This window comes from Schistosoma haematobium, chromosome 2 (genome assembly GCF_000699445.3).
Source record: "Schistosoma haematobium chromosome 2, whole genome shotgun sequence".
Classification (NCBI taxonomy): domain Eukaryota; kingdom Metazoa; phylum Platyhelminthes; class Trematoda; order Strigeidida; family Schistosomatidae; genus Schistosoma; species Schistosoma haematobium.
Window position 1 is genome coordinate 44872525 of NC_067197.1, and position 27999 is coordinate 44900523.

At 41.7% G+C, this 27999-nt stretch overlaps 3 protein-coding genes across 5 annotated transcripts; 1 reads left to right on the forward strand and 2 right to left on the reverse strand.

Moving 5' to 3' along the window:
• Positions 1 to 3780: 3780 nt before the first annotated feature.
• On the reverse strand, positions 3781 to 9070 carry MS3_00007070 (uncharacterized protein). Its single transcript, XM_051215332.1, has one exon. The coding sequence runs from the start codon at positions 7904 to 7906 to the stop codon at positions 4616 to 4618; it is 3291 nt and encodes a 1096-aa protein (XP_051068545.1). The 5' UTR covers positions 7907 to 9070; the 3' UTR covers positions 3781 to 4615.
• Positions 9071 to 10290: 1220 nt separating this feature from the next.
• ALG5_1 (dolichyl-phosphate beta-glucosyltransferase) lies at positions 10291 to 19863 on the forward strand. Of its 3 annotated transcripts, none has more exons than XM_051215333.1 (8): positions 10291 to 11861; positions 11900 to 12077; positions 12112 to 12158; positions 12194 to 12262; positions 12296 to 12388; positions 16858 to 16974; positions 18308 to 18608; positions 19581 to 19863. In XM_051215333.1, the coding sequence occupies exons 1-8, from the start codon at positions 11793 to 11795 to the stop codon at positions 19688 to 19690; spliced, it is 984 nt and encodes a 327-aa protein (XP_051068546.1). In that variant the 5' UTR covers positions 10291 to 11792; the 3' UTR covers positions 19691 to 19863. The 3 variants fall into 3 exon arrangements, with proteins under 3 accessions (XP_051068546.1, XP_051068547.1, XP_035588636.1); XM_051215334.1 differs by having other exon boundaries at positions 10291 to 10700; positions 11705 to 11861; positions 11900 to 12158; XM_035730913.2 differs by having other exon boundaries at positions 10298 to 10434; positions 11705 to 11861; positions 11900 to 12158; positions 12194 to 12388.
• Positions 19864 to 23030: 3167 nt separating this feature from the next.
• MS3_00007072 (uncharacterized protein) lies at positions 23031 to 27995 on the reverse strand (the record flags this gene model as incomplete). Its single annotated transcript, XM_012943092.3, has 5 exons — positions 27131 to 27995; positions 25621 to 27091; positions 23938 to 24044; positions 23674 to 23701; positions 23031 to 23294 (listed from the first exon to the last, which is right to left on the reverse strand). Exons 2-5 carry the CDS (start codon positions 25627 to 25629, stop codon positions 23031 to 23033), a joined length of 408 nt encoding a protein of 135 aa, XP_012798546.2. The 5' UTR covers positions 25630 to 27091; positions 27131 to 27995.
• Between the last annotated feature and the right edge of the window lie 4 nt (positions 27996 to 27999).

Genomic DNA, 27999 nt, shown 5'->3' on the forward strand with positions numbered 1-27999 from the left:
GAGAAATCGTTCTTTTCCAGTACGACGGGAAGTAATGTCACAGCGACACTTGAAAATGGAAGTAATACACATGTCTTTCCACACCCCATAACTTCTCCTGACCGTTGCTGCTACCTTGACGTGGTAGTCGTGCTTGTCTATCGCAACGAACCAATCGACCCATACTGTGTGTAACAAGCGTTCCTCGAGATCATACTGTGTCACACAGGTCGGTTGAAGGGCAGTAAGACTAAAACCAGCAGCCCCAAAGTCCAGTGGCAAAGTCGTACTGCTGACTGTGCAGAGGTGCGACGACATTAAGGGGTTTCCTTCAGATAACCAGCATAACAGCGATGTAGCCTACCGACGAGGAGGGGTGGGGGTGGAAAAGGCCGACCCTAAAAATACAAACCTCCCCTTGGCCCACGGATTTCTATCTCCAGTGGCAAAGTCCCAACAAGTGTCGGGCTAACACGGTAATTATCCACAGAAACGTCGTGCGTGACTGGCCTCAAGCAGTTGTCCCTTTGGTACTGCGGTCCAGGTCAGGTCACTAAAACCACCTCTAACCCAATTTCCTTTTGAGGTACCACCAGAAGAACTTTCTCATGGTGTGTGTAGCAGAGGAGTGACAACCGATCTCATGCCTCTGACTGCACTCAAGATCACTGGATTCATGATCTGTTACCCTCTTCAAGTCCTATGTCGACTTCCAACTCTAAGCTTCCTCTTCTCAATCCTCCTCAAGTTTCACCATAGCCAACGATTCTAGTGCGAAAAACACTGTCCCAGTTGTGCTGAAACCTCGTTGCAAACTACACATTGGAGCTTTCAACTTACGCACCCTGTGTCATATGGGCCAACAGGCATCTTTGACTAAGACTCTAGAATCTCGTACCATAGATGTATGCTGTGTTGCCAAAATACACATGATCCTAGTTTGGCCATTACCTTGATCTCACTCAGCCAAAACGGGAGGCAGAGGAGACACGCTCCGTTTGTCTGGCAACCCGACGGCGAGCTCTCATGGACTGGCGGGTGTAAGCATAGCGCTAATTATGAGGACAGAGCAAGCACTGTTGGAATTGATTCTTGTCAACAGTCACCTATTTACTGTTCGGCTAAACGGCTCCATAAGAACTCGTAAGGATCTGAACACACGTCGTTGACTTTTCATCATTTCTGCCTACTCTCCCACCGACTGCAGCCCGAATGAAGTGAAAAATGGATTTTACAGGAAGCTTTCTGAACTTCTTCAGGATGCTAAACGCTCAGGCACAGTACTCGTAGCAGGTGACTCTGATGCCCAGGTAGGTAGCTCGAACCAAACAGGATAACATTTAGGTGGGTATTCTAGTATTTCAGCTCAGCGAACAGATAATGTTGATAATCTGTTGCAACTGTGCTCAGACAATCGTTTATTTTTAGTAAGCACTAATTTTAAGCATGAGGAGAGACATCGTGTCACATGGCGACTTCCTGCACCAAACACAACGACTGACTCAAAGAGACCAGACTTTATCCTTTGTAACAACTTGATCTTGTCTCTAAACTAATATACCTCATGTCACAAACTGTTAACTGAGAATAAATTATCATTGTTGTTGCCACCAGTCATCATTGTAAAGTGTTGATAGGAGAATGTCACTCATTCTGGAATACCTGCTCTAATACCAGAACGCATCTGCTTGCGCCTCAAGGGACACAGAAAGGTCACAATAAAAAGACACATTAGAATGAGAAAACTATAAGTAGGTTCCAGGAACAACTGAGGTCACACTTAGGTAGTTCTGAAAACGAGGCTGACCCAGATGTTGCTTGGAAAACAGCAGCGACATCTGTTAGTGATTTACATCGAACGGTTACGAAAAAACAGTCGACTTCTTCTAAGTCTATCGCATTAATGGATTCACGTAAACTCATCCCGTCAGGCTCCGTGGGCAGTGATGGGAAACGAAAGCAAAAGAGATGGGAAAAGAAGCGGCTGTAGATAACACGAGGAAGCTCTACAGATTGATGAAAAAACTGGAATTAATAAGTCAAGTTTAAGTGAGATGATCTCGGAAAAAGATGACACACTTCTCTGCTCTCATTCCAGACGTTTAGAACGATGTGCAAAACAATTTAAGAAGCTGTTCAACAGGTCTTCAGCTACTCTACAACTACCCACCATTCCCAGATAGCCTGAATGGATCATCTAAGTAGATCTCCCCGACCCTAGATAGAGTTCGGAAAGCCATATGTAGCGTGGCGTCGAGTCGAAATTGTCTATGAACACCGCTACCAAGAAACACGTGCCAAAGAAATCAGAAGGCGAAGGTTGAACGTAACCAGATTTATTTCGTTGGCGATCTCGTGGTATTGAACGAATACCAAGATCGTGCCAAGAAATGGTACGAGCGAAAACAGGAAAGTGGAGTACGTGCGAACGAAGCTAAAAACCGCAGAACAATGACGGAAGATAATGGAAGCACAAAATGGCTGTAATTAGCACGGTTAAACAAAAGCACGTTAAAACAACCACTGGTACGGGTGCTTATAATAATGATTGTTTTCGTTAAACCAGTCGTGTCCTCATGATAAAAGTGAGTCGCTACACATATTTAATCTAAAACGAGGAAGAGCAGTTGGTCAAGATGGATTTACTCCAGAAGTCTTTAAGGATAGTGATCTAGTTTCAGCGATTACGTCGACTAATATTTTGGCTGAAATCTGTAAACTGGATGTAATTCCATGTGATTGATCGCAATCATTGATTGTCTCAATATATAACAAGGAATCCAAATCATCCTGTGATAACCATAGAGGGATTACAGGTATCATTATCAATATTTGACCTGGTGGTTTCAAATAAGTCGGGCATTGGGTAGATTGTTATTAATAAAAGTAATATACTTGTAATATCCCAATGAGTATAAAAATAAGATTTTCTGATGCTTCGTGACTGAGTGTAATTTCAATTCATAGAGAGATTAGTTCAATAACTATCGAGCGCTTAACAAAAACTCGTGAACTGCAAAGACGAGAAAACTAGGATGGCTTCAGACCTGGTTGTGACTGCATCGACCACATATTCACTGTTCGTCAAGTTTTAAAACACAGACATGTTTATGGGCGTCCGACAATGATATTTTTTCTTCGCTTAACAACGGCGCTTAACTTTATAGACTGAGCGGTTCTGTGGCACTATCTGTCTTTGAAAGGTGTTCCTCAGAAGCACATACGCCTTGTAAAGGCTGTTCACTCGAACGTTACCTGTCGAGTAAGAGGTTATGGCGAACTGTTGTAGTAAGCCCATTCAACTATTGTATTATTTGTCTACTCACTGTAATTTAGACACTATGTTTATTTCTGTGTGTGTATGATTGAGCCCGTGTCTGCATATCAATCCTTAATCTGTTCTCCCATTTGTTGTAACACATACATAATCAATAAATTATCCACACTTGATTAACACTCAAAAATATATATGGTTTTCAACACTCACACTCACACACTCCTGGTTTGACTGTGTGCTTGTTTGCTGTGCGCTTGCGGATTTTATTAATCTTTAACAGTAAAATATCTCTACAAGTGGTGTTCACACTTCTGAATAATCTCGAGTGAGTCCATATATAAAGAAAACTAGCCTCTACACTGTCATTTGATTTTGCAACCCCAAATGGTGTTCGTCAAGGCTGTCCACCATTTCCATTTTTGTTCAACTTCATCACAGACATACTTGTAGCGTGGCGTCCAGTTGAGATTAACTGTGAACACCGCTACCCAGAAACACGTGCCAGATAAATCAGAAGGCGAGGATCGAGTGTAACCAGATTTATTTCGTTGGCGATCTCGTGGTATTGAACGAATACCGAGATCGTGCCAAGAAGTGGTACAAGTGGAAGCAGAAGACAGGAGTACGTGCGAACAGTACCAAAAACCGCGGAACAATGATGGAAGGTAATGGAAGCACAAAATGGCTATAATTAGCACAGTTAAACAAAAGCACATTAAAACAAACACTGATACAGTTGGTTATAATAATAATTGTTTTTATTAAACCAGTCGTGTTCTCATGATAAATGTGAGTCACTACAGGAGCCCCCCGCTAGAAAGGGTTAACACTTTCGATAAATAGCGGTTTGAATCGTGGGACTGATCGGCTGACGAGCGATTGTAGGACGGAAGAATTGGCGAACAGGAAAGCGATCGTTGATCATCGAGTTGCCAACGTAGGTCGTTTTCGGAGAACGGTACCAGGAGCGATGTGTTGTATTTATTGTTTGAGTTGGCATGCTACACCAGAGTGGTTTGTATCCAGAATCTGAAGATGGCGTTCGTAGGGGTGCGCACCAGAAACGCTGCAGACGTAGGACGAAACCACGTTGAGCCGATGAACCAGAAGCGACCATAACGACGAAGTTCGAGACCAAGCGTATGCCAAGCATTCGAAACCAATATATCGACTGAGTGCGTTGACAAGAGCGTGGGTGGCCAATCCAGCTTTCGCCAAAGTTGACTGAAGTCGACGGAACCAAACGGAGATGGTCGAGGGCGTGGGCTCAGGAAACAAAAGAAAATCAAAAAAGAGAAGAGTGTAGCATGCAAGTAGCATAGGAATATTCCTACACCGTATCGGTTGTCGACTGTGCGACTAGTCGAGGAAGCGTACGGGTAAACGTACTCGGCGACCGGAACGTGAGACGGCAGTCTCGTTCGCGTCGCGTGAGCCTGCAATCTCATCCGAAGTCAAGGGCGGCGTGGTCTGCTGATCTGGACGTGAGACTGTCGTCTCGTCCGTAGACTGTGCAGATGACTCGTGCTGTTGACTGGGACGTGAGAGTGAGGTCTCAGGTGCATCTAGCGTGGGACCTGAAGATGGTTTGAGGATCCCGCTAGCAGGTTTGCTTGGTCTAGCATTGAATCTCAGGTTATCAGATAGGGCACTGTCATCGACGTGTGCTGGTTTGAGACGATCAATGCTGACGATCTCGACGCGGCCGTGTCGATCAACCTTGAAGGTCTTTTCGTGACGAGCGATCACGCGAAAAGGGCCTTCGTAAGGTTGTTGCAAAGGTTTGCGTACCGAATCTACTCGTATGAAAACATGTGAACAGGTGGATAACTCTCGAGGGAGAGCGACCTGTCGATGTTGTATTCGAGTTGACACCGGAGGCAGCGTTCGCATAAATGCAGACAGTCGATGGACGTAGTCTGACTTAGCGAAATTAGGTCTGCTCCGTGGTGTGAAGAATTCCCCGGGCAGACGCAATGTCGTGCCGTATACAAGTTCAGCGGCGGAACATTGGATATCTGCCTTCAAGCTCGTTCGAATACCTAGAAGAACGAGCGGTAAGGTTTCGTACCAGTCGTCGTTTTCGTGTGCCCGAAGAGCACTTTTAAGTTGACGGTGAAACCTTTCAACTAAACCATTTGAAGCTGGATGGTAGGCGGTAGTGCGTATGCGTTCCGTACCAAGCAGCCGAGTAAGTGAGGAGAATAGTGCGGACTCGAATTGTTGTCCTCGGTCAGTCGTGACAGTCGAGGGACAACCGTATAAAGCTATCCATCGTTCTACGAAGCGGTGAGAAACTGTCTCCGCCGTGATAGATGTGATGGGTATAGCTTCGAGCCATCTGGTGAAGCGGTCGATGCACGTGAGTATGTGATCATACCCGTGCGATGGTGGCAGTGGTCCTACAATGTCTAAGTGAACGTGATCGAAGCGAGCATCAGGCGTAGCGAATGTACCGAGGGGGGCGGCTACGTGCCTGTGCACTTTTGATCGTTGACATTGTAAGCATTGCTTTGCCCACATACGAACATCTTTATTCATGGACGGCCAGACGTATCGTGCAGCGATGAGGCGTAATGTAGCTGCGATACCTGGGTGAGATAATCCATGCAGGGCATCGAATACGAGACGGCGATAAGCAGAGGGTACGATGGGTCGGGGAAGACCGGTAGAAGTATCACATAGAATGGTGCCAGAAGTCGTGGCTAGAGGTACTTCCTGATACTGAAGGGACGTAGAGTGTGGTGCTTTTGTACAACTGGGATCGTTTGCTTGGGCAGCGGCCATAGCGGGAAGATCGAGCACCGGCAGGGTAACTGCATTCATTTGGATTCGTGATAGAGCATCGGCAACACAGTTCGACTTGCCTTGGATGTGACGAAGGTCTGTCGTGAACTGGGAGATATAGTCCAAATGTCTGCACTCTCGTGGTGAGTAGCGGTCAGACTTGGTATGCAAAGCATACGTTAAGGGCTTATGGTCGGTAAATAAAATGAATTGACGTCCTTCTACTGCGCGCCGAAAATGTTTGATGGCGCAGTAGGCTGCTAGCAGCTCGCGACCAAAAGCGCTATATCTCGTCTCCGTGGTAGTAAGGCGTCGTGAGAAAAACTCGAGAGGTTGCCAACTACCGGAGATGTTTTGTTGCATAACTGCTCCTATAGCAACATCGGATGCATCAACCGCTATACTAAGCGTGGCTGATGGATCGGGATGGGCGAGAAGAGTGGCTTGCGCAAGAGCCGTTTTGATTTCAGTGAATGCAGTACGTGCAGAATCGTTGATTTCCAATCTGCGTGGGTTGCCGCGTAATAAGTCGGTTAGTGGTCGTAACCGTTCTGCCGCGTGTGGGATAAAACGACGGTAGAAGTTAACCAAACCGAGAAAAGCTTTCAGTTCCTTGAGTGAGGACGGCTCGTTGTACTCCTTTATTGCTTGCACTTTGTCCTCACAAGGAAGAATACCCTCTTGCTTGATAACATGACCCAGAAATATTATTTCTCGTTTACCTAACTCGCATTTGTCTGGGTTAACTACTATTCCATTATCCGGAAGGCGTTGGAATAGTAGCGTAAGATGTTGATAATGTTCATCTACGTTTGATGATGCGATTAGCAGGTCATCAATATAGACGTGAACAAAATCGAGGTCTCGTACAATGCTATCGATAAACCTTTGAAAAGTTTGAGCAGCATTCCGTAATCCAAATGGCATTCGTAGGAACTCAAACAAACCGAAAGGAGTCGTGATAGCGGTATTTTCGATATCTTCAAGAGCGACTGGGATCTGATGATATGCTCGTACCAGATCGATCTTAGAAAAGATAGTCGTGCCCTTGAGCGATGCCGTGATGTCGTGTATGTGGGGAATGGGGTAGCTATCAAAGCGCGTAACTACGTTTAGAGCTCGGTAGTCGCCGCATGGTCTCCAACTAACCCCATCTTTTTTGCGCACCATGTGTAGAGGAGAGGCCCATGGACTGTGAGAAGGACGAATAATACCAGTAGCTAGTAAATTGTCAAACTCACGCTTAGCAAAAGCTAATTTGTCCGGTGCCAGTCGGCGAGGTCGTGCCGTGACTGGCGGTCCGCGGGTGACTATGTGGTGTACCACACGATTGGTCACCGATGGAAGCTCCTCGAGTGGTTTAGTGATTACGGGGAATTTCTCGAATAAAGCGTGGAATTTATCGTCACGCGAATAAAAAGTGCCCAGGATTCGGTACGCGTTCATGTGGGCTTCACAGCCCATGAATTTGCTGTTCGACGAAGTATCGATTAGCTGCAGCCTACGTGAATCGACAAGCAATTCATAGTGCTGTAGAAAATCGATACCTAGTATGGCTGTGGGAACATCAGCAATGATGAACGTCCACAGATACCGTCGTCGGTTGCCCAGGTTGACCGCGAGTTGTCGTGTACCGTAGGTAGGAATGACTGAGCCATTCGCAGCGCGTAGTCGAAGCACTGTGGCTTGTGACTTGCTGCTACCTCGTGGTACGACAGAAACTTGGGCCCCAGTGTCTACTAGGAACCTAGCGTTCGTGCGGTAATCGTGCACATAGAATAGGCGACCAACCTGGGGTGAAGGGCCGGCGAGTACGGCCGCTTTTACTCGCCGGCGCTGGCGTTTCCCACCTTGTATGAGCATGGTGCTCGACAACGGCGGGCGCCGGACCCGAAGGACCTATGGAACCAGCACCAACTGTCACTCGCTTCCGTAGCCGCCTTTCGGCGTGGTCTGGAAGATGCCCTTTTTGGGCGAGTGGTGACGGGTTTGCGAGAACTTGAGCGAGCTCGGGGGACGTAGGGTTGGGGTACGTTACAACGGTCTCGAAAACTAAGACGTGTGTGAATACACCCGGCCCTGTCACCATGAGCTGAGGAATGACCGGCGTCCATGTCTACTTTAGGACGTGCCGTCGAAGCGACTACATAGGTGTCTCTATTACTAGTCCTCGCCAAAATTTTGTCTGCTATGAGGGCTACCTGGTTAAGCGGTGAGTCCTCGAGCAGTGCCGTCACAGTAGGTTGGATATGAGCTGGTAGTGACTCGAGCCATAATTCCTTAACTATCTCCGAGTCAGATGCTGTTGGTCCTGCAAGAGATTGCAGGCGCGTGAGGTGATGGCTTGGTTTAGCATCACCCAAGGGGTGACGTGCTAACAGGGTCCTCAATCGTTCCTCCCTCGATGGGAGGAAATGTCGGAGAATTGCCTCCTTGAGGCGGTCATAAACATTAGGCACGTTAGAATTGAGGACGACCTCACGAACAGCTACTAAATGGTCCCCGGGTAATGATTCGAGAGCGTAGGCGTATTTTTGCCTTTGGCTCGTGATGCGACGAGTCTCGAACTGAGACTCTAAAGCAGCAAACCAGACCTCAGGGTCGTGGGGGATAAATGATACAGGTCGAAAATGAATGGCCTGCACGTCTGAGTCTATAACATTAATAGTATTCTTCTCGCTATCCGTCATGTCGTGTATATTATATATTAAAAATTAATATGAAAATATACGACAGACGTGGATAGATAAATAATAGACTCACCAAATTGGCTTCTTTGGAAGATTTGACCCGGGGTTGAGGCGTGTTCCAAACTTTGGGATCACCAATTGTAGCGTGGCGTCGAGTTGAGATTAACTGTGAACACCGCTACCCAGAAACACGTGCCAGATAAATCAGAAGGCGAGGATCGAGTGTAACCAGATTTATTTCGTTGGCGATCTCGTGGTATTGAACGAATACCGAGATCGTGCCAAGAAGTGGTACAAGTGGAAGCAGAAGACAGGAGTACGTGCGAACAGTACCAAAAACCGCGGAACAATGATGGAAGGTAATGGAAGCACAAAATGGCTATAATTAGCACAGTTAAACAAAAGCACATTAAAACAAACACTGGTACAGTTGGTTATAATAATAATTGTTTTTATTAAACCAGTCGTGTTCTCATGATAAATGTGAGTTACTACATACTGATTGAAATAATGTTCTCGTCAACTGAAAGTCTGGGCACTGACCTCCTACCAGGAGGTCCACTTATCGACTTAGAATACGAAGATGACATAGTCCTGTTAAGTGAAACCGCTGACAAAATGCATAGTCCTTTGATAGCACTGAGCAACAATGTCAGAATGTTTGAGAAGCGTTTCTCCGTCTCAAAATGGAATTTGTTGTCCTGATCAGGACAAGTCTGAGTCAGCACTTGAACTAGAGATGTGGAGTGAAGTAGTCGATCGTGTTGACAACTTCACTTATTTTGGAAGTCTGATCAGCCCTAATGGGTTGGTGTCTGACGAAATTTCAGCACGGATTCGAAAAGCTCGTTTGGCTTTTGCCAATCCCGAATGCAAGCATCTGACGAACTGGGTTTACGTCCACTTGTAGAGACATATCTCATGAAGAAATACTTCTTTCAAACAGGTTGTAGCGTGGTGTCGAGTCGGGATTGACTATGAACACCGCTACCAAAATACACGTGCCAAGTAAATCAGAAGGCGAAGGTTGAACGTAACCAAATAAATCCATAAGATCCCCGATAAGCCAAATATCAGAAGGCGATTAATGGACCAAATCGAGATATATTCGCTGGCGATCTCGTGGTATCGAAAGGATACCGAGATCGTGCCAGAATACAAGCTTGGTTACAGAACGTAACCGAATTCGCGCGAAGTCACAATCAAAGGCGTGTGTATATGAATGGAAGCACAAAATAGCTGTCATTAGTACAGTCAAACAAAAGCACATTAAAACAAACACTGGTACAGTTAGTTATGATAATAATTGTTTTTATTAAAACAGTAGTGTTCTCGTGATAAATATGAGTCACTACAAGGTCTCAAAATTTTCCCAACTTTTAAATCTCCGAAATAACATAATATCATTGAAGATTTGTCCTATATCACGCATCAACACGATGGCATAGTCTTCGTTACTTGAAGAATATACGTTATCAGACATGGTGTGGCTGAACTCAATTGATTTGACCGCTTCTGAAGATTTTCACGAATTGTCGATGTGACGCACCAATCATCTTGAGACAGTTTGACCTTCAAGTGCTCGCAACCTTCATCAGTGATTAATACCCCTGAAGCGTTGCCGACGTCTTAAGTGTGTGGTGGTTCGTTCTGTTCTACTTTACGGCTGCGAAACGTGGCCATTAAGAGTAGAAGATGCTCGTAAGCTACTAGTATTCGGTTACAGATATCTCTGAAATATAGCCCCCATCTGCTGGGATACCACGACCCGCAATGCTGAATAGTGTTGGAGATGGCTGGAAGAAAGTTAGGGGCGGCCAAACCAAAACGTGGCATCAGTCTTTGAAGTCACTAACGTTTGGGCTGAGCCATGTTGGTAGATAAAGACTACTTGGTTGGGGTCCGCGTGACTATAGTAATCAATGGTTGGAGACTGGATGACGAGGCTCAGAATCGATCATAATGGCGTAGGTGTATACATTTTGTCTTCCCTTAAACCCTGAGATTAAAATTAATTTATACCTTTCTCTCTACGAACTAACTATTTCATCCTGTGTCATATGCTTATACACAATATTTCTTTTATATATTACTACCATTGAAGTAACTGCTGAATTTGGTGTTCATCTTGTGTTAATGAGGTGTGGTAACTTGGACCGATGCATATATTTGCCTGGACTTACGTTGTAACTGGCTGGCTGACATAACTTTATTCTTTTTTCTAGATCGCTTCGAAATGTTACTTATAAAGTAGTGTTAAGAATGTGATTTTACTGTCGAATAGGAAAATTTATAGTCGAAATCATGTGCAAACGTCGCTGTAAAACTTCATAAGTTTTGAAATTGATCCCTAGAGTAAATTGGATTGGGACCACTGACTACCATTTCGTGTATCTAGGTAGCTGCATAAGTGCTGGTGGTGGCGTGAGTGATGAAATCAATGCAGGTATAGTGAAAGCCAGAGCGGCTTATGCTAATCTGGGCCACCTTTGGCGTCTTCGTGATGTTAGCCAGGTTGTAAAAGGTTGGATCTACAACGCGCCAGTGACAGCAGTTTTGCTCTATGCTCGTAAAGCGTGGCTTCTCCGAGTTGAGGATGTTAGACGACTCTGTGTTTGATCATAGTTGTCTCCGAAGGTTTGCTGACATCCAGTGGCAACACGTTAATGCACAAATCCCTAGATTAACTTGGAATGGTACTACTGACTATCAGCTTCAAATACTCAACTAAGTGCGCTATTTGTGTCATGATTCAAAGTAAATACAATTTAACTAGTTCCTTCTCGATATTCTTTTGATCTAGTCTTTTTCTGTTAGATTCATTAGACACTAATCATTAACTTGTACTTCTGTATTTAAGACCTACAGGCTTTTCGAACAAGCTCAGAGAGACTTGTTTATTATTGTTGCTTGACAAAAAGTCAAAATTATGCATGTTTATCTTGTTATCAACTCATTTTTGTTCTTCCAGGTTCCTACACTATCTGAGTGAACTTCGTATCTGTAACATATCTACAAGCTAGATACAAAAGCTATTGATTCCCTAACTTTTCAAAAGAATGTCATTAGAACTATGGCTTTTATCTCTGATATCCATCATAACAACCTTAGTCATAGTAACATTCATAGTAAGTTGATATATTCCCAGTTCAACTTTATATTTCAGCTCCTGATTGTAATGTACCTTACCACAGATCCATATCCGAACCTATCCAGAAGCAGTACAGAAGAATGTTTTTATGATCCGGATAAATCTGAATATATTAAGTTAAAATTTGGGCTTACTGAAAGACCAGAAAAAGAATTATCGGTAATAGTTCCAGCTTACAACGAAGTTGAACGCCGTAGGTATAATTAAAACCATTGTACATATTTCAGTTCCCGCAATGTTGACTGAAACATTAGATTACCTTCATAAACGAAAAGTAATTTTTGAATTTTTAGTTTATTTTAGTAAAAGGATTCAAATAAAAAGTTCACATTTGAAATAATTATCGTGAATGATGGTAGTAAAGATCATACATTAGAAGTAAAACAATGTCAATATACAACTAACTTGTAGATTGCTCACAAATATTGCAAACTCGAGGGCTCAGATACACTTCGTGTAATATCTTTAGATCGGAATCGTGGAAAAGGTGCTGCAGTCAGAATAGTGAGTAGTAATTTTTGAATGCAACTGAGATTTTTTGCTTCAATCTTTGTTCCTACTTCCTTAAATTGGTTAACGTCCTCAACTTTCATTGAGTATGCAGCAGGTTTGAAACCGCTCCATCGATATTGGTTTAGACATCCGGATTGAATCAGTAATCAATTACATATTGCACGTAAAACTCAAATTGTATGTTTGACATAAGCTTCACCTCCGGTAATGGCATTTTGCTAGTATTTTCAGTCAGTCAGTCAGTAACAACTTAGAACTTCGTACGTACGTACATCAGTTCGAGTTGCCATACCACATTAGCACAGAGATGCAGTGGTCGATTCAAATCCCGTAGTGGTAGAGGTAATTAGAGTATAAGCAGTAATCGGGAAAATTAGCGTTTGGAGATGTTATTCAGAGAGTATAATACAGTGAAATAAATTTGGGAAGAGTAAAAAAGAGACAATGAGGAATAAGGAGATCAAAATTTGGGAGAACACAAAGAGTGGATGCACCTGCGCCATTGCAAACGATTTTGACCCATGTCATTCAGGGTCTCTAACCATCGGTCGCTATCATCTCGCGGTCCCCAACCAGGTAGTCAACACTTACAGACATGACTCAGTCCACTTGTCAGTGACTTCATGGACTTGTGCCATGTTTTGGTCTGGCCGCCCCTAGCTTTCTTCCAACCTACTCCTATACCACTGAACATCGCACGTCGAGGCAGTCGGTCGTTGGGCATACGTAGCACGTGTCCAAGCCATCTCAACTGATGAAGTTTCACTACTTCATCAATTGAGTTGCCATCCTTACCTAGTACCCGTTTCCTAACAACTGCATTACTTACTCGGTGGTCCCACGATATACGAGCAGTGATTCGAAGACACCTATGATCAAATACTAATAACCTACGAATATCCTCTACTCTTACCGGCCGTGTTTCACTGCCATAAAGTAGAACGAAACGAACTGATGCGCAGTAAACACGTCCTTTGGTTTGATAGATGAATATCTCGCCTACGCCATAAATGACACATGTTGGCAAAAGCTAGTCGAGCCTTCTGTATCCGTGCTAAGATTTTGTCACACGCCAGAACGCAAGGACTGATGAGACTTCCAAGATAAGTGAAGCGGTCGACACACAACTACTTCACTCCCTATCATTAGTTCGGGTGTCGATGCAACCAAATCCTGAAGCAACATTTTGCATTTCGAGGGGGAGAATCGCATCCCGAACATGCCTGCAATGTTGCTTAGAGTGGTCAGAAGACTCCGCATTTTGTCAGCGTCTTCGCCAAATAAAACTATATCATCAGCATATTCTAAGTCAACAAGTGAACCTCCCGGTAGAAGTTCGACCCCCTGGAAATCTAGACGAGGAAAGTGTTATCTCTAAAAGTATATCAATGACAAAGTTGAACAAGAATGGAGAGAGTGGACAGCCCTGACAAATACCACTTGAGGTAATCAATTCTGATGACAGTTCACCATAAACTCTCACTCGACCTGTTGTGTTCGAGTAGAGAGCCTTTGTAAGGTTAATGTATTTCTTTGGTACTCCTTTCAGTGACAAACACTGCCATAGAAACCCACGATCAACAGAGTCAAATGCCGCCTTAAGGTCGAGAAATACTACCATTGTGGGGCGTCTGAACGTATGTCTGTGTTCTAGAACCTGACGTAGTGTGAATATCTGATCTATACAACCACGTCCAGGTCGAAAACCAGCCTGATTTTCTCTAGTCTGCTCTTCACGAGCTTTGGTTAGGCGTCGAAGTATTATTGAAGCTAATATTTTAGACACTATATTAGTCAAACTGATTCCTCATTGATTGTCACAAAAGGACTTTTGTCCTTTCTTATAGACTGGCACAATCAGTGATTGAGACCAGTCAGATGAAATTACGTCCAGTTCCCAAATTCTACCTAAGACCTCAGTTAATCTCACTGCTAATACTGGACTACCATCCTTAAAAATCTCAGGAGTAAACCTGTCAGGGCCTGCTGCTCTCCCTCGCTTCATATTTCCTATGGCTTTTTCAACTTCGTAAAGAGTCGGAGGACTTACATCAACTTGCCATTCAGGTTGACTGGAGATCGTGGGAAACCGAAGTGTGGCTGAAGGCCAGTTGAACTGATCCCTGAAGTGTTCTGCCCATCGACCCAATCTCCTGGATTGAGAATGTATAATATATCCATCTTTCTCTGAGATTGTTTCGCTAACAGTCGGGTTCCTAATACCGGTTTCTTTAACAAGTCTGAACAATTGTCTGCTATTACCTATTGCCGCTGCCTTTTCCATCTCTCTTGCTTTCGCTACCCACCACTGTTCACGATCATTGCGTAGACTTCTTGTCAGCTTGCGCTTAAGCTGACTCCGCTCTTCATTATGTTCAGTGCCAGATGGGATGAGTTTCCGAGCATCTATCAGTGAGATAGATGCTGCTGAGATCCAGTGTTGCTCCCTAACCTTACGGTTTACCTTACTGGCAGATATCACTGCTGTTTCCACAGCTTTTCGGATATCATTCCATGCTGCATCGGGGTAGGCATCACACACATGGCTTCCCAACTGTTTTCCTAGTTGTTCCTGAAATATACTCTTAGCTTGACTATCATTTAGTAGGACCCTAAGAGGTTTTCTTGCAGCGTCTTTCCTTCGTACGTCCAGTAAGACACAGACAGATACGCGCTCGTACTAGAGCATGATCTGAGTCTAAGCATGTGCTCCAGAATGAGCGACAGTCTTCCATCGAGCCCCTCCATCGGTGGCTGATAGCGATGTGATCTATTTGGGTCCAACGTTGGGACGAATTAGGGGGTCTCCATGTTAAAAAATGTTTTTCCTTATGCCTAAAGTTAGTATTTGCAAGAAAGAGGCGGTTATCTGAGCATAGCTGCAACAGACGGTCGCCATTATTTGTTCTTTGAGCCACGATGCTATAAGATCCACCCAGGTGTCTTTCCCTATCGCTTAGTTTACCTACTTGAGCATTAAAGTCACCGGCCATTATTACTACATCCGAACGCCTAGCTTTAAGGAGGAGGTCTGAGAGCTCTCTGTAAAACTCATCTTTTACATCATCTGCGCTGCAGTCAGTGGGAGAATAGGCAGAGACGACGAAGAGGCAACGACGTGTGTCCCTATCTTTTCGGATCCTTACTGTTCCGTTCAGTCGGACAGCGCACAAACGACTGTCTACTGGGATCCACTCTAAGAGAGCTAGTTCTGCCCTAGGAATCAATGCTATACCTACGCCGGTGAGGCCGCGGGAAGCAGAATCTGGGCTTCCAGATACACGAAGTGTGAATCGAGTCGGTTCTTTATTTTGGCATGGTGAGGTCAAATGAATGACGCTAATTGGATCCTGTATGTGCGTTTCAGAGGCTCAGCACACATCGATGGCGTGGGATTCTAAAGTCCTAGCTAAGGAAGCCTGTTGTCCTATTTGGCACAGTGTTCGGACGTTAAAAGCTCCTACGTGTAGTTCAGAGCGTGGTTTCAGGAGACCAGGAATAACGTTCCGCGTACTCGAATCGTTTGCCCTAGCAGTGCGGGATGATAAAGAAATGTGAGAAGGGTTAGTCATGGAGATAAGAGAGGTATTAGGAGGTGTAGGATGGATTTGAATGTGACCAACTTGGTCTTGTGTGCTGTTACGGGTATGAGGGCTGATATCACTTCCCGGCTGCCCACACCGTGGAAGGGTATTTCTTGAGGAACCTGAAAAGGAAATTGGATTAGTGTTGATCTTAACGACCTGGAAGCGTGACCGCAGTGCCCAAGGGACAACTGCTTGAGGCCGGTCGCTCACGGCCTTTTCGTGGAAGGTTTTTAACGTGTTAGCTCCGTTCTTCAGAGGGCCTTACCGCCGGAGACGGAAATCCGTGAGGTAAGGTGAGGTGTGACATTTTTAGGGTCGACCTTTTCTAACCCCACCCCTCCTTGTGGGAAGGCAGCATCGCTGTAGATGCTGGTTGTCCGAGGGAAACACCTTACTGCTGTCACACCCCTCTACAGTCAGCAGTACGACTTCGCCCTCAGACCTTGAGTTGCTGCTTTTAGTCTTACCGTTCTCCAATCGACCTGCCTGGCATGGTAGAACCTACAGGAACATATGTTCCAGCCAATATAGCTCGGTTGGGTCATCACTATAGGCAAGCCCGACCACTGCGTCAAGGTAGCAGCTTCGGTCGGGATTTCATCATACGCAACCGACACTGAATGTAATTATAAACATGTACTTAACCCCATACAGAGTTTTTTGCTTCTAATTGTCACACTGCAACAAAATGAAATGGGGATGAGACAAAAAGATACTAAAATACTATGATAAGTTATTTTGTTGGTACAACAAAGCCAATATCAATACTGGTCAACGCCTTGTTTAGTCTTGAGGAGCTAAAGCTTCAGTTATTTTACAGCAGCTACTATGTGTATATACCGTTATTAATTTAATTGGACTTTTCCTTTCTAGGGAATGCTTTCTGCACGTGGTCGTATACTTCTGTTCGTAGATGCAGATGGTGCAACTCAGTTTTCCGATATTGAAAAACTGGAGGAAGCTTTAGCATCATCTGTAGCTAATAGATGGGTAATTCAGACAAGTTTAATATTGTTTACTTTCAATATTTTTTGATTACTTACCATGCTTAGTAGGTAAAGGTTTCAGTTACATTTCACTGAGCCAGAAAGAAGATTCAGCTCTCAATGATGAAATACTATGAGATAGTGAACAATCTTATTGTCGGGAATAATAAAATTATTATTACCCTAGAGTAATGTTGAACAATAATGATTTTAGCATTCTTTTCTTTATATGTACCTCAATGCATAGTTATTATCTCTATTTACGGAATGTGACAACGTCCGACCTAAAACTATTTAGTTTCCAGCCAAACAATCGTGAAAATAATGCCATAACATAGAAATGTAGTTGACACAATATGTAGAGGTGAACTCTGCGTAACACTGAATTTCGACAAAACTACTATAGAATAAAAATGAAAGGACTATCTAAGCAGTATCAGGTGAAACATAACATTACAATGTTATGCGCTTAAATGCAAATACCTCAAGTTATACGGTAACCTGCTTCGGTTTATTCACCCGTGCAGTATCATAACCCACACACATAAATAAAGTGACTTGTGTGTCGTATATGTATTCGGTAATGATCATACGATTGCCGAGTTCCGAATCGCTCTCCTTTGGAAAAGACGATACTGACGGTCTGTTTTACGTAGCTGCTTTTCACAACAACCGTCTGAAAAACCACAATTAGTCATCTGGATTTGGCAAACAATCTTAAAAATAGAATTCCCTTGCATGATTTCAATGCTTCCAAAATGAATTTAGCTCAATTTCTGTGATTGTAAATCAATGAATCTCAGTATCCTAACGGGATCAATGGATTTAGAATAAAGTACATTTGTAAAACTTGTAAAATCATGTAGTTAGCTGTTTGAAATATATCGACTAATGAAGTAGATCTTCATTAACTGAGGCGATTAATGCATATTACTTAAGCCTAACCAACATCACCAATTTAGGAGTAAGTTGCAAGAAGGTTTTTTTGGGGGGGGGGCAAACTAAGATTCAGCATTGGTCTATGTAGACACTGACTGTTGGTCTGAGCCATGTTAATAGATGTAGACTACCTGATTATGGTCTGCGTGATTATTCTAACCAATTGTTAAAAACTTTGAGTGACGTGGCTCAGAACAGTTTGCAATGGTGGAGGTGCATCCATTCGTGGTGCGCAACACGATAGATAGATTATATGATTAGGTGTGAACATTAATTTGTAGATAACTTATTATGATCTGGCTTATCGACCATCGATGCATTTCCTACCGAATAACCCAAACAGTGATTATTATATCCTCAACAATGTTCACTTTTATTTTATTGCTTCATTGCATTAGAATGGTGGCATGGCGGTGATATGTGGTTCTAGAGCACATTTAGAAGAACAGGCACTCGCTAAACGTCATCCATTAAGAAATCTGCTCATGTATGGATTTAAGCTATTTGTTTGGCTTGTGTGTGTTCGTGGAGTTCGTGATACACAATGTGGATTTAAATTGTTTAGTCGACCTGCTGCTCGTTTGTTATTTCATAATTTGCATGTTGATCGCTGGGCTTTTGATGTAGACTTGTTATATTTAGCTCGGCATTTCGATATGAATATTGTCGAAATACCTGTGCATTGGCAGGAAATTCCAGGTAATATTTGTACTGTAATGTACAGTTTTGTTTCATTTACTGTATTTTCTCCAGTTCAGTTAATTCCGAAAGGAAAAGTATATGTTTTTCTACGTATTTCTATTATTTATTTATTTGAACACATAAGTACTGGTACAAGGGAGCACCAGATACATATGCGCCGCACAAATCTCATTTGATTTGTGTGAGGGCTGTGATACTGCCTGGGTGCCCAAACCTAAGCAGGTGGTTTTCTTAGGGGGCCACATCCGGAGCCTTCGACCTGAAGGTCTGATCCACAAGGCAGTGGAGCATCGTAAGGAGATGCAATCCCATGGTAGCCAATGACGAACAATAGGTTCATACGCTATTTGTTCCCTCACGATCCTGGAGCCCATGTGCACCAGGGTTCTTTAACTCTCCTGGATGCACTCTCCGTGTCCACCAATCCGTTTAGAACGCCGGAAATTTGCTTTTCGTCCTCTCAATTTCTTAAAAAACGCCCCTGGTAGAAGGCAGTGAGTAGGACTTCCCTGTCATGGTTAGAGACCTTGGATGACATGGCTCAAAATCGTTTGCAATGGCGCAGATGCACCCACTCTTTGTGTTCTTCTGAATTCTTCATTTCCCTTTTTTTCTGTTTTCAAATTTATTTCACTAGATTATACTCCTTGAATAACGTCTTCACAGCCTAATGTTTCCGATTACTGCTTATACTTTTACTACCTCTATCACTATGGGATTTGAATCAACAATTGTATCTGTATGCTAATGTAGTATGACAACTCGAACTAATGCAGGTACGTACGAAGTTCTACGTTGTAGCTGACTGACTGACCCTTTGCGACTCGAGAAACAAAAGTTCTATTTTCATGACCAGTGTTACATATAATTAATTAGAATATTCATTTAAGTTTTTAAATGAATCATTTATGTGATTCATAAACTGTTTACATAGTGTTTGCCGTTCATGTTTTTTTTTCTTACTAATAGGTTCGAAACTGGTCCCAATTTTCTCATGGATTCAAATGGCAAAAGATTTGCTTATGATTCGTTTGCGATATTCATTAGGGGCATGGAAAATTGACCCAGTTTACACTTGATATTGTATATCATTGAAAGAATCTCTAGTCATTTTTTTTCACCACATATGTGCAGTTCAATGTATTACACATTCCATTATTCCTATTTTATCACCTTTTTAAGTTTTATTCTAACTCATTCATTCCTATTGTTAATTAAATTTTCTAAAAATAAAATGGCTATTGATAGAGTATTTCTGACAATAACTTAGAAAACTTTCGCATGAATTATGTCCAGTGTTTATTATGCAATGATCTATTCATTAGAGTAAACTTTGTAAAGTATCCATTTAGGAGAGTTGGAAAACCCTGATTCCAAACCAATGGTACACATGGACTCCAGAATCCAGATGGAACAAATCGCGTATGAACCTATTGTTGGTCACCAGTTACCATAAAACTGTATCTCCGGACGTTGCTTCACTACTTTGTGGATCAGATCTTTAGGTCGAAGGCTCGGGGTGTGACCCCCTAAGAAAACCACTTGTTTCAGTTTGGGCACCCGAGCAGTATCCCAGTCGTCACACAAATCAAGTGACTTATGTGGCGCATATCTATTTGGTGCCTCCTTGTATCAATATTTGTGTTCAAATAAATAAATAATAATTTTTGCGATGTAGATGATGCTTAAATATTTAAAGTAATAAATGACATATCCTAGTTTAAGTAAGATATCAAAAAGACAGGTTCAGATCTAGTATGACCTGATCTAATATATGTGATTTCAAAAGTCTATAATTACTGGAACAGACAGTATTGAAATATACACCAGTGTAAGTAGATTTCGTTTATTTACAATGAAGAGACCAATAAATAGAGTGAACTGTATTAGGTCATACTTGGATGTGGTGTCTGATACACCTAACAGCCCTAAACTGTTTAGCCCCCAAATGCCCTGGTATGGCCGAGAGTGGGGTGGGTCCGCCCTCCCTTTCGAAATGCTCTCACACGGCCACGCGTATACAGCCTCTGCCAGGGAAGTCCTACTCATTGCCCTCACACAAATCGAATGATTTATGTAGCGCATATCTACTTGGTGCCTCCCTGTACCAATGTTTATGTGTTTACATAAATAAACTGTCTTAATAATAGTGTAACTATCTCTAATATTCTGCCATCTCGACTATGGCCGGACTACTGAATAAGTAGGAGAATGAAATAATGCAGAAAGTGAATTCCTTTTTGGCTGTGCAACAATAATGACTGATGATCAGCCGGGTTTCGACCTACCTTTCGACAGATGATTAATGGCAAAACTCCATACTACCAAAACTCAACCAGCGGTTTTGAAAATCTGTAGTCTGGAGGATTCACTTAAAATCGATGTTTCTTGTACCCCGTTTTTAGCCACGAGCAATCACCCTCAAGGATTCTCCACGATGGAGTTGTTAGTACGCCCCGCCATAGTCAATAGCACGACTTCCTTTCGAAATCTGTTCCTCTTTAACTAGCGTCCTAGCCAACATACAGCAGAGTCCAGCCTTCGTATCATGTCATTTATCTCGACCGAGTTTTCCATTGTTTTTGTGTAACTTTCACTAAAGGAACAGAAACATTTTGTTCTCTAGTTGAAGAAAACAAGACAACTAGGGAACCCGCATTTAAGTCTATTAGTAAGATAATAGATGAGTGCTAGCAACTACGTCCGAGTAGTAATCATGTTTGACGACACGAACCATTTGCCCAAATAACAGTGAGTTAGTATTCTAACTTGGGATGTAACGAATAGAAAACAGTTGCTTAAGTCCCAGTTCTCAACTACTCGAGGTAAAACAAACAGTTTCTTGAATGGATAGTTGGATTATTTGCCCTACTGTTTCAACTAATTGAATTGGCTGAAACGAAAACACAACATGGAAATCTTACCTAGCTTGAACTAACTTCAGTGAGTCGAATAATTATATGTATGGATTTGTTTTCTCTTAAGGATCTAAATAAGAGCTTGGTGGCGTAACCGCAAAATACACATTAAGAAAAAGCTTACATTTTAATGGACTGTTAACGATGAGAAGTGTTCTAGAGAATTCCAGGATAACATATAGAATATTTGTTGTTTGAGTTGTTAATATTATTTAAATGCATAAATATTAGAACAAGGAAGCACCAGATTTATGTGCTCACACTTCATCATCTGATCTGCATGCGGGGCTAAATAATGCCCGTGCGCCTAAACCGAAGCAGGCGGTTTTCTCAAGAGGTCACTCTCTGAGCCTTTGACCTCACATGGCAATGGAGCAACCTTTGGAGATGCGGTCCCATGGTGAGCGGTGACCAGCAATGGGGTTCATACGCCATTTGTTCCCTCACGATCCTGAAGCCCATGTGCACCAGTGGTTTGGAATCAGGGTTCTCTAACTGCCCTAGATGGACTCTCCGTATCCACCAACCTGGTTAAATCACCGGGTATTTATTTTTCGTCCTTATTTTCGTAAACAATAGTAATGCTGCAAGAAGGACTTTCCTGACAGTGGGTTGTATGCATGCATTTTGAGAGAGAGCAGACTATCTCCACTCTCGACTGTACCAGGGCGTTTAAGGGTGTTTGAATGGTGATTTCTCAGCTTTTTACATTATACCCAAATGTTTTCATAGTTTATCAAGTTTTTTTCATTACATTCAACTTTTTCTATCAAAAATAGTAACTGAAAAATCGGTCTTTCGTAATAATTAACGAATAAGGTTAGTCAGAGTGAGCTAAGAATAATCCAATTAGATTGACAATTTCTTATATGTTTAAGAGATCTAGTAAGTGGACTGATATGGGAAGACAAAATGCATGAAGTAAAGTATTCATAGATACTGAATAATATCTTAACTAAGCCACACAGTCAACGATGTTAACTATTTAATCGAGTTAAATTACTTTCCCAGACTGATAGTTCGATCTTACTAATCACCTATTTCACCTAATAGCTATTAAATTAGAAACCGCCATATCCTGAAAAAGTATCTTCAATAATAAAAGAACTACATTCACCAAACTATGTAGTGCTAATTTAGTAGTTAAAGCATTTGACTTCTAACTGTTTTCTTAAGGATACTAACCCCTTACCACGTTTAATTTGCTTCCACGAAATGAACAGAATCAACAGCTTCACTCAAAAAGTGTAGCTTAGGGACAAAAAAAAGAAAAAGTACTTAGTCAATGAATTACATTATATTTTCTCATCATTTAACATACTAATAAACAGTTTAAATGTACGCGTTATGGTATGGTCATCATATACCGGCGTAATTTACTGTTAACAATAAACAACAGAAACAAGCCTGAAAGATAAAGCAAATAATAATAGGTAAGATTTGTACAATCTAGTCGAATAAACTACTAATCACAGAATAGACTATTAACATATATTGGTTTCTAATCATCTTCTGGAACAAAAATTTCATTTTCCTCAAGAAACTCTGCTCCATTTCTACTTATCCATGCACCAGCGAAAATTGAGGATATTACAACACAAGTAATTTTGATCAATCCCAGAGGAGTTGTTAAAGGTCTACAGTGAAGAGCGCCAGTTGATGAACATGAACCAGGTTCTCCGGAATAGCATTGCATTCCTCTTGTAGGCAGACTACTTCGATATTGGCAACGTAGGACATTTTGAATCAACCGCTTACTTAGCATCTATAAAATTGTTTTTTAGAAAACCATTTGAATTATATGCTTCTTTATCTATATAAACGTGAACTGATATCAAGCAAAAACTGAGAGTGTAACTTTAAGCTAGATTCTATTTAATGAACACTTTGTTTTATAACTGTCAAATTTAGTCTCCACGGTGAAAATGTGGGATATCTTTCTTCGATGATCAGTAACCAACTAATCACTGTCTAGTAAATTTTAAAGATTGTTAGAGACTCTTGCAAAGACGTTTAAGCATCCACAAAACAACATTAATCGATAGTTCTAAAGTTCAGTTAATATGTGACAAAGCAGTTTCACTGGAGCGAATAGACACACTATATGGAAGTCTCAATTCCAAAAGTTCCGGTTCTACATTTACCCAAGTTTTCTTCGTTAACATTCTCTCCCTGTAAAAATTTAAACTGATACACATCAATACTTTTATCGATCGATACTCGAGTATCACAAAACAAGTAGTGATTATTAAACGAAATTGCAAACAACCGTTTTGGTTAATAATATAGATGTAAAGGGGCCCCCGAATGCCCTGGTACGACCGTGAGTGGGGTGGGCCCACCCTCCCTTTCGAAATGCTCTCACATGGCCACGCGTATATAGCCTCTGCCAGGGAAGTCCTACTCACTGCCTTCTCGTGGCATTACTGTTATTTACGAAGTTGGGATGACGAAAAACGAATATCCGGCGTTTAAACCGGATTCCAAACCAATGGTGCACATGGACTCCAGTATCCTGAAGGAACAAATGACGTATGAACCAATCGTTGGTCACCGGCTACCATGGGACTGCATCTCCTCACGATGCTCCATTGCCTTGTGGGTCAGACCTTTAGGTCAAAGACTCGGGGAGTGGCCCCCTAAGAAAACCACCTGCTTCGGTCTGGGCACTCGAGGAGTATCCCAGAGTTCACACAAACCAAGTGACTTATGTAGCGCATATCTATTTGGTGCCTCCTTGTACCAATATCAATGTTTAAATAAATAAATAAAAGAACAGTAAGAAATTTGTACTACCAGCTTTTATTCATATGATAGTGCACATTTACATGTTTATTAATCTATAAGATTCGAACAACATCAGGTGAGATTACCTTAATAGCATTCTAATACTAAGAAAGGTTGACAAATGAGAATTCGAAAAGAACATATCACAAATAATTTAATGAAATCATTAGTGGTATTTCAGTTTCATACAACTTTTTTGGTGAGACTATAATTTATGAACGACCTTTGAACGACGCTGAAGTGACCCTGAGAGTGAACACCTACGGATTGGGACTAAATGAGAGTTATAAAGCAGTTAGAATTCTGATTGACAGTTGATGGTTAGGGTTAAAAATTAGATTTAGGGTTTTCATTACGAATTGACATGAGCTATAATGCCAAAACTCAATTTAGCCAAATGTATGGATGAATTTCGCGCCAAAATTCATGACTCCTTATCTTACATCTGAATGGTTCGCCCATAAATTTTAAACTCGCCACTTTTTTCATTTGTAAATATGACTAAACTAAGAACAATTAGTGTAGTAGAGTAACATGAACTCATTATATTTTGCGGTTTACCATCAGCTGCTTACAGCCTATACATAAAAGTATCAATCTTTAAAAACATTAGTACATATACTTTATATCATAACATCAAGTGTTCTCACGGGCAAGCAGATGGCGTGCGACTACACTTCTATTATTTTAATCTGAGCTTCTGTGGAGTATCCTCAACAATACAGACACTAATCCTCCTTTATACCCTTCCAATGCATATGCTTTGGCACGTACATATAAACCGAGAGATACAACCGGAGGTAACATGTGGTGGAAATCCGCCGATACATGATCATTTTAATGAGCGATCCCTGTGATATAGAGAGATAAGCTTGGCAGCTGAATAAGTCCTTTTTATTATGGCTTTCAGTCGAAAACCAGTTTTTTTCAGCTACTTCATCACTTTTGAAGTCAAGTCCTAAAAATAAAGGCTTCCTCTTCACCATAACATATTCCACTTTCTTCGCTTTAGTCTTCTCATATTTGTTTATGAATTTCTGAGGGTAAACATACTCACGTAAACAAAGTTCAACAACAGTTAATTCCTCATCAATTCTATCTTTTCACACGATTGGATGGCGTTTTAGTTAAGGCTTTTTGTAGCCTATTATACACAAGCTATAAAAATACAAGTAAAACCCACTACATCTGTCCTTTTGATAAATAAAACTTTCCAATCGACCATTTATACTACGCTACATACGAAGGTCTAGAAAATGAAACACAATGTCATGCTCATGCTCCACTGTGAATCTAATATTTACATGTGCCATAGTGAGAAGTTATAGTATATGAGAAGCATGTTAATAACCATTACAGGTCACAAGTCAGTCAGTCAGCTACAACATAGGACCAGGCACATACATACATAGGTCCAAGTCGCTACACAGCACAACAGTGTGAACACCAAATTAATGGAAGTAGTTAATTCAATGGTAGTAATATATAAAAGAAAGATTGTGTATAAGGATATAATACAGGAAGAAAGAATTAGTTCTTAAAAAGAATGGTATAAAGTAATTTTAATCGCAGTTTAAGGGAAGACAAGGAATGTATACACCTACGCCATTATAATCGATTTTGAATCGTGTCACCTACAGTCTAAAACCATCGGTTACGATAGTCACGCAGACCCTAACCAAGTAGTCTATATCTAGCAACATCGCTCAGACAAGAAGTCAGTGACATCAAGGACAGATACCACGTTTTGGTTTGACCGCACCTAACTTTCTTCCATCCGTCTCCAACACTAGTCAGCATTGCACGTTGTGGTAATCGGTGTTTAGACATACGTAACACGTGGCCCAACCATCATAGTCGATGAAAAATCACAACCTCACCAACTGATTTACCATCATTCTATAATACCCTGAGTCTAACCTCACCATTACTTACCTGATGATCCCAGTAGATGCTGGACATGTTTCGAAGGCATTTGTGGTCAAATACTAGTAGCTTACGAGTATTCTCTACTCTTAATGGCCACGTTTTGAAGCCGTAAAGTAGAACAGGACGAACTACCACACATTAAACTCGTCCATTTATTGATAGACGGATATCTAACCATCGCTATAGGTGATGTAGTTTGGCAAGGGCAAAACGAGTTTTCTGAATCCATGCAGAGATTTCGTTAGACACCAACCCATTAGGGCGACGCGTTCGACTAATCCACTCTCTATTCTTAGTTCGGGTGTTGACGCAGGCCACAAACGTATAATCAATATACCTGACGCACATCAATACTTTTATTACGGCGGTCAATGAGCAAGATAATAGGTATTGAAAGCGCCTACAAAATAAAAATACTCTGATAACTATATGAACTTTCCATAAAAGCCCTTACACATGTTTCGTATATTACCTATTAGGAACTTTACTTATTTCTCAATTCTCATGTACGTGTGGAAGTAAGTAGAGAAACCTGCTGTGAACAAGTCTCTTGAGGGCAAGTAGTAGATGACTAGATTTCTGAGGATGTGAAGAGGTGCAATTTTAGTTCATAATATAGGAAAATGCAGTTTTTGTGGAAATCCAGAGGTCTTTTCAGTGACTTTCATATGAATACCTGTAGGTTTATGCATAGGTCGTATTTTTTGAAAGCAATTTAGGGAGTAAACTAACCAGTAACTACTAATATGCAAATTCCAAGTTTCTAAACTCATAGGAAAAAATTATGTGGAATGTCTCATTACCTCGTCTATGGTGAGTGAAAAAGGGCAACTTACAGTTGCGATTCTGCCTAAATAAACACCATATTTTCTCAAAGAATTTTACCTGACTTCCTTTGAAGTTAATATTTACTTATTGTTCTTTGTTTGCTAGTGTAAGTGAGTTTGTTGTGATCCAATGAGATACTTATTACAGGACGAAATGCTCTTTATGACTACAAATTTAGGTTTATTACTTAGTAATGGAGCTAAATGATAAAATATATTGAGAGCGGAACACCTTCTACACAATATTCACACTTACCTTGAATTACCATTTATATTAGATATAGCGCTTACACTCGATCTAGTGTACAAGAACATCGTTCTTGTATCAAATATCTGTGAAGACCGTACAAAAAAAGGGCTTTAAAGTCCCTTCTTGGTGTTTCAGAACGATTTAGAGTCATTGTTGGTTTTTAAAGTGTTTTTTTTTTCAGTTACTCAACCATAATAGATCTAACGTTTGCTCATTGGGATTTCTTACTTCACATGCGTTTATGTGTAACAAAGCAGTTTGTTACTCAAATGGTCTCCAAAATCTGAAAGCAACCTACAGTCATCAAGAAGCGCACTCTTCGTTTGATAAGGCACAAAAGGCACTGTTGCGAAGAATGCAAACGAACTGATAACAACGGCCCGTACAGGCAGTACAAACATATAAGGAACATATGCACGAAGGCTATAAGAGAATACAGGCTTCAGTACCAGATAAAGCTAATCGGTAAATCTTTCTCGGATCCGAAAAGCTCATTCCGTTATGCAGCCTCTCTTCGACAAGTGAAAACTGGAGTTTCCTACCTGCTAGGTCCTAACGACCCGACCAATAATCACGACGATGCCGCTAACCTTTTGGCTGAACAATACACTCAGACATTTCAACGGACCCACATCAACTATAGTGATGAAAGCTTCATCTACAATTGTACAGGACTT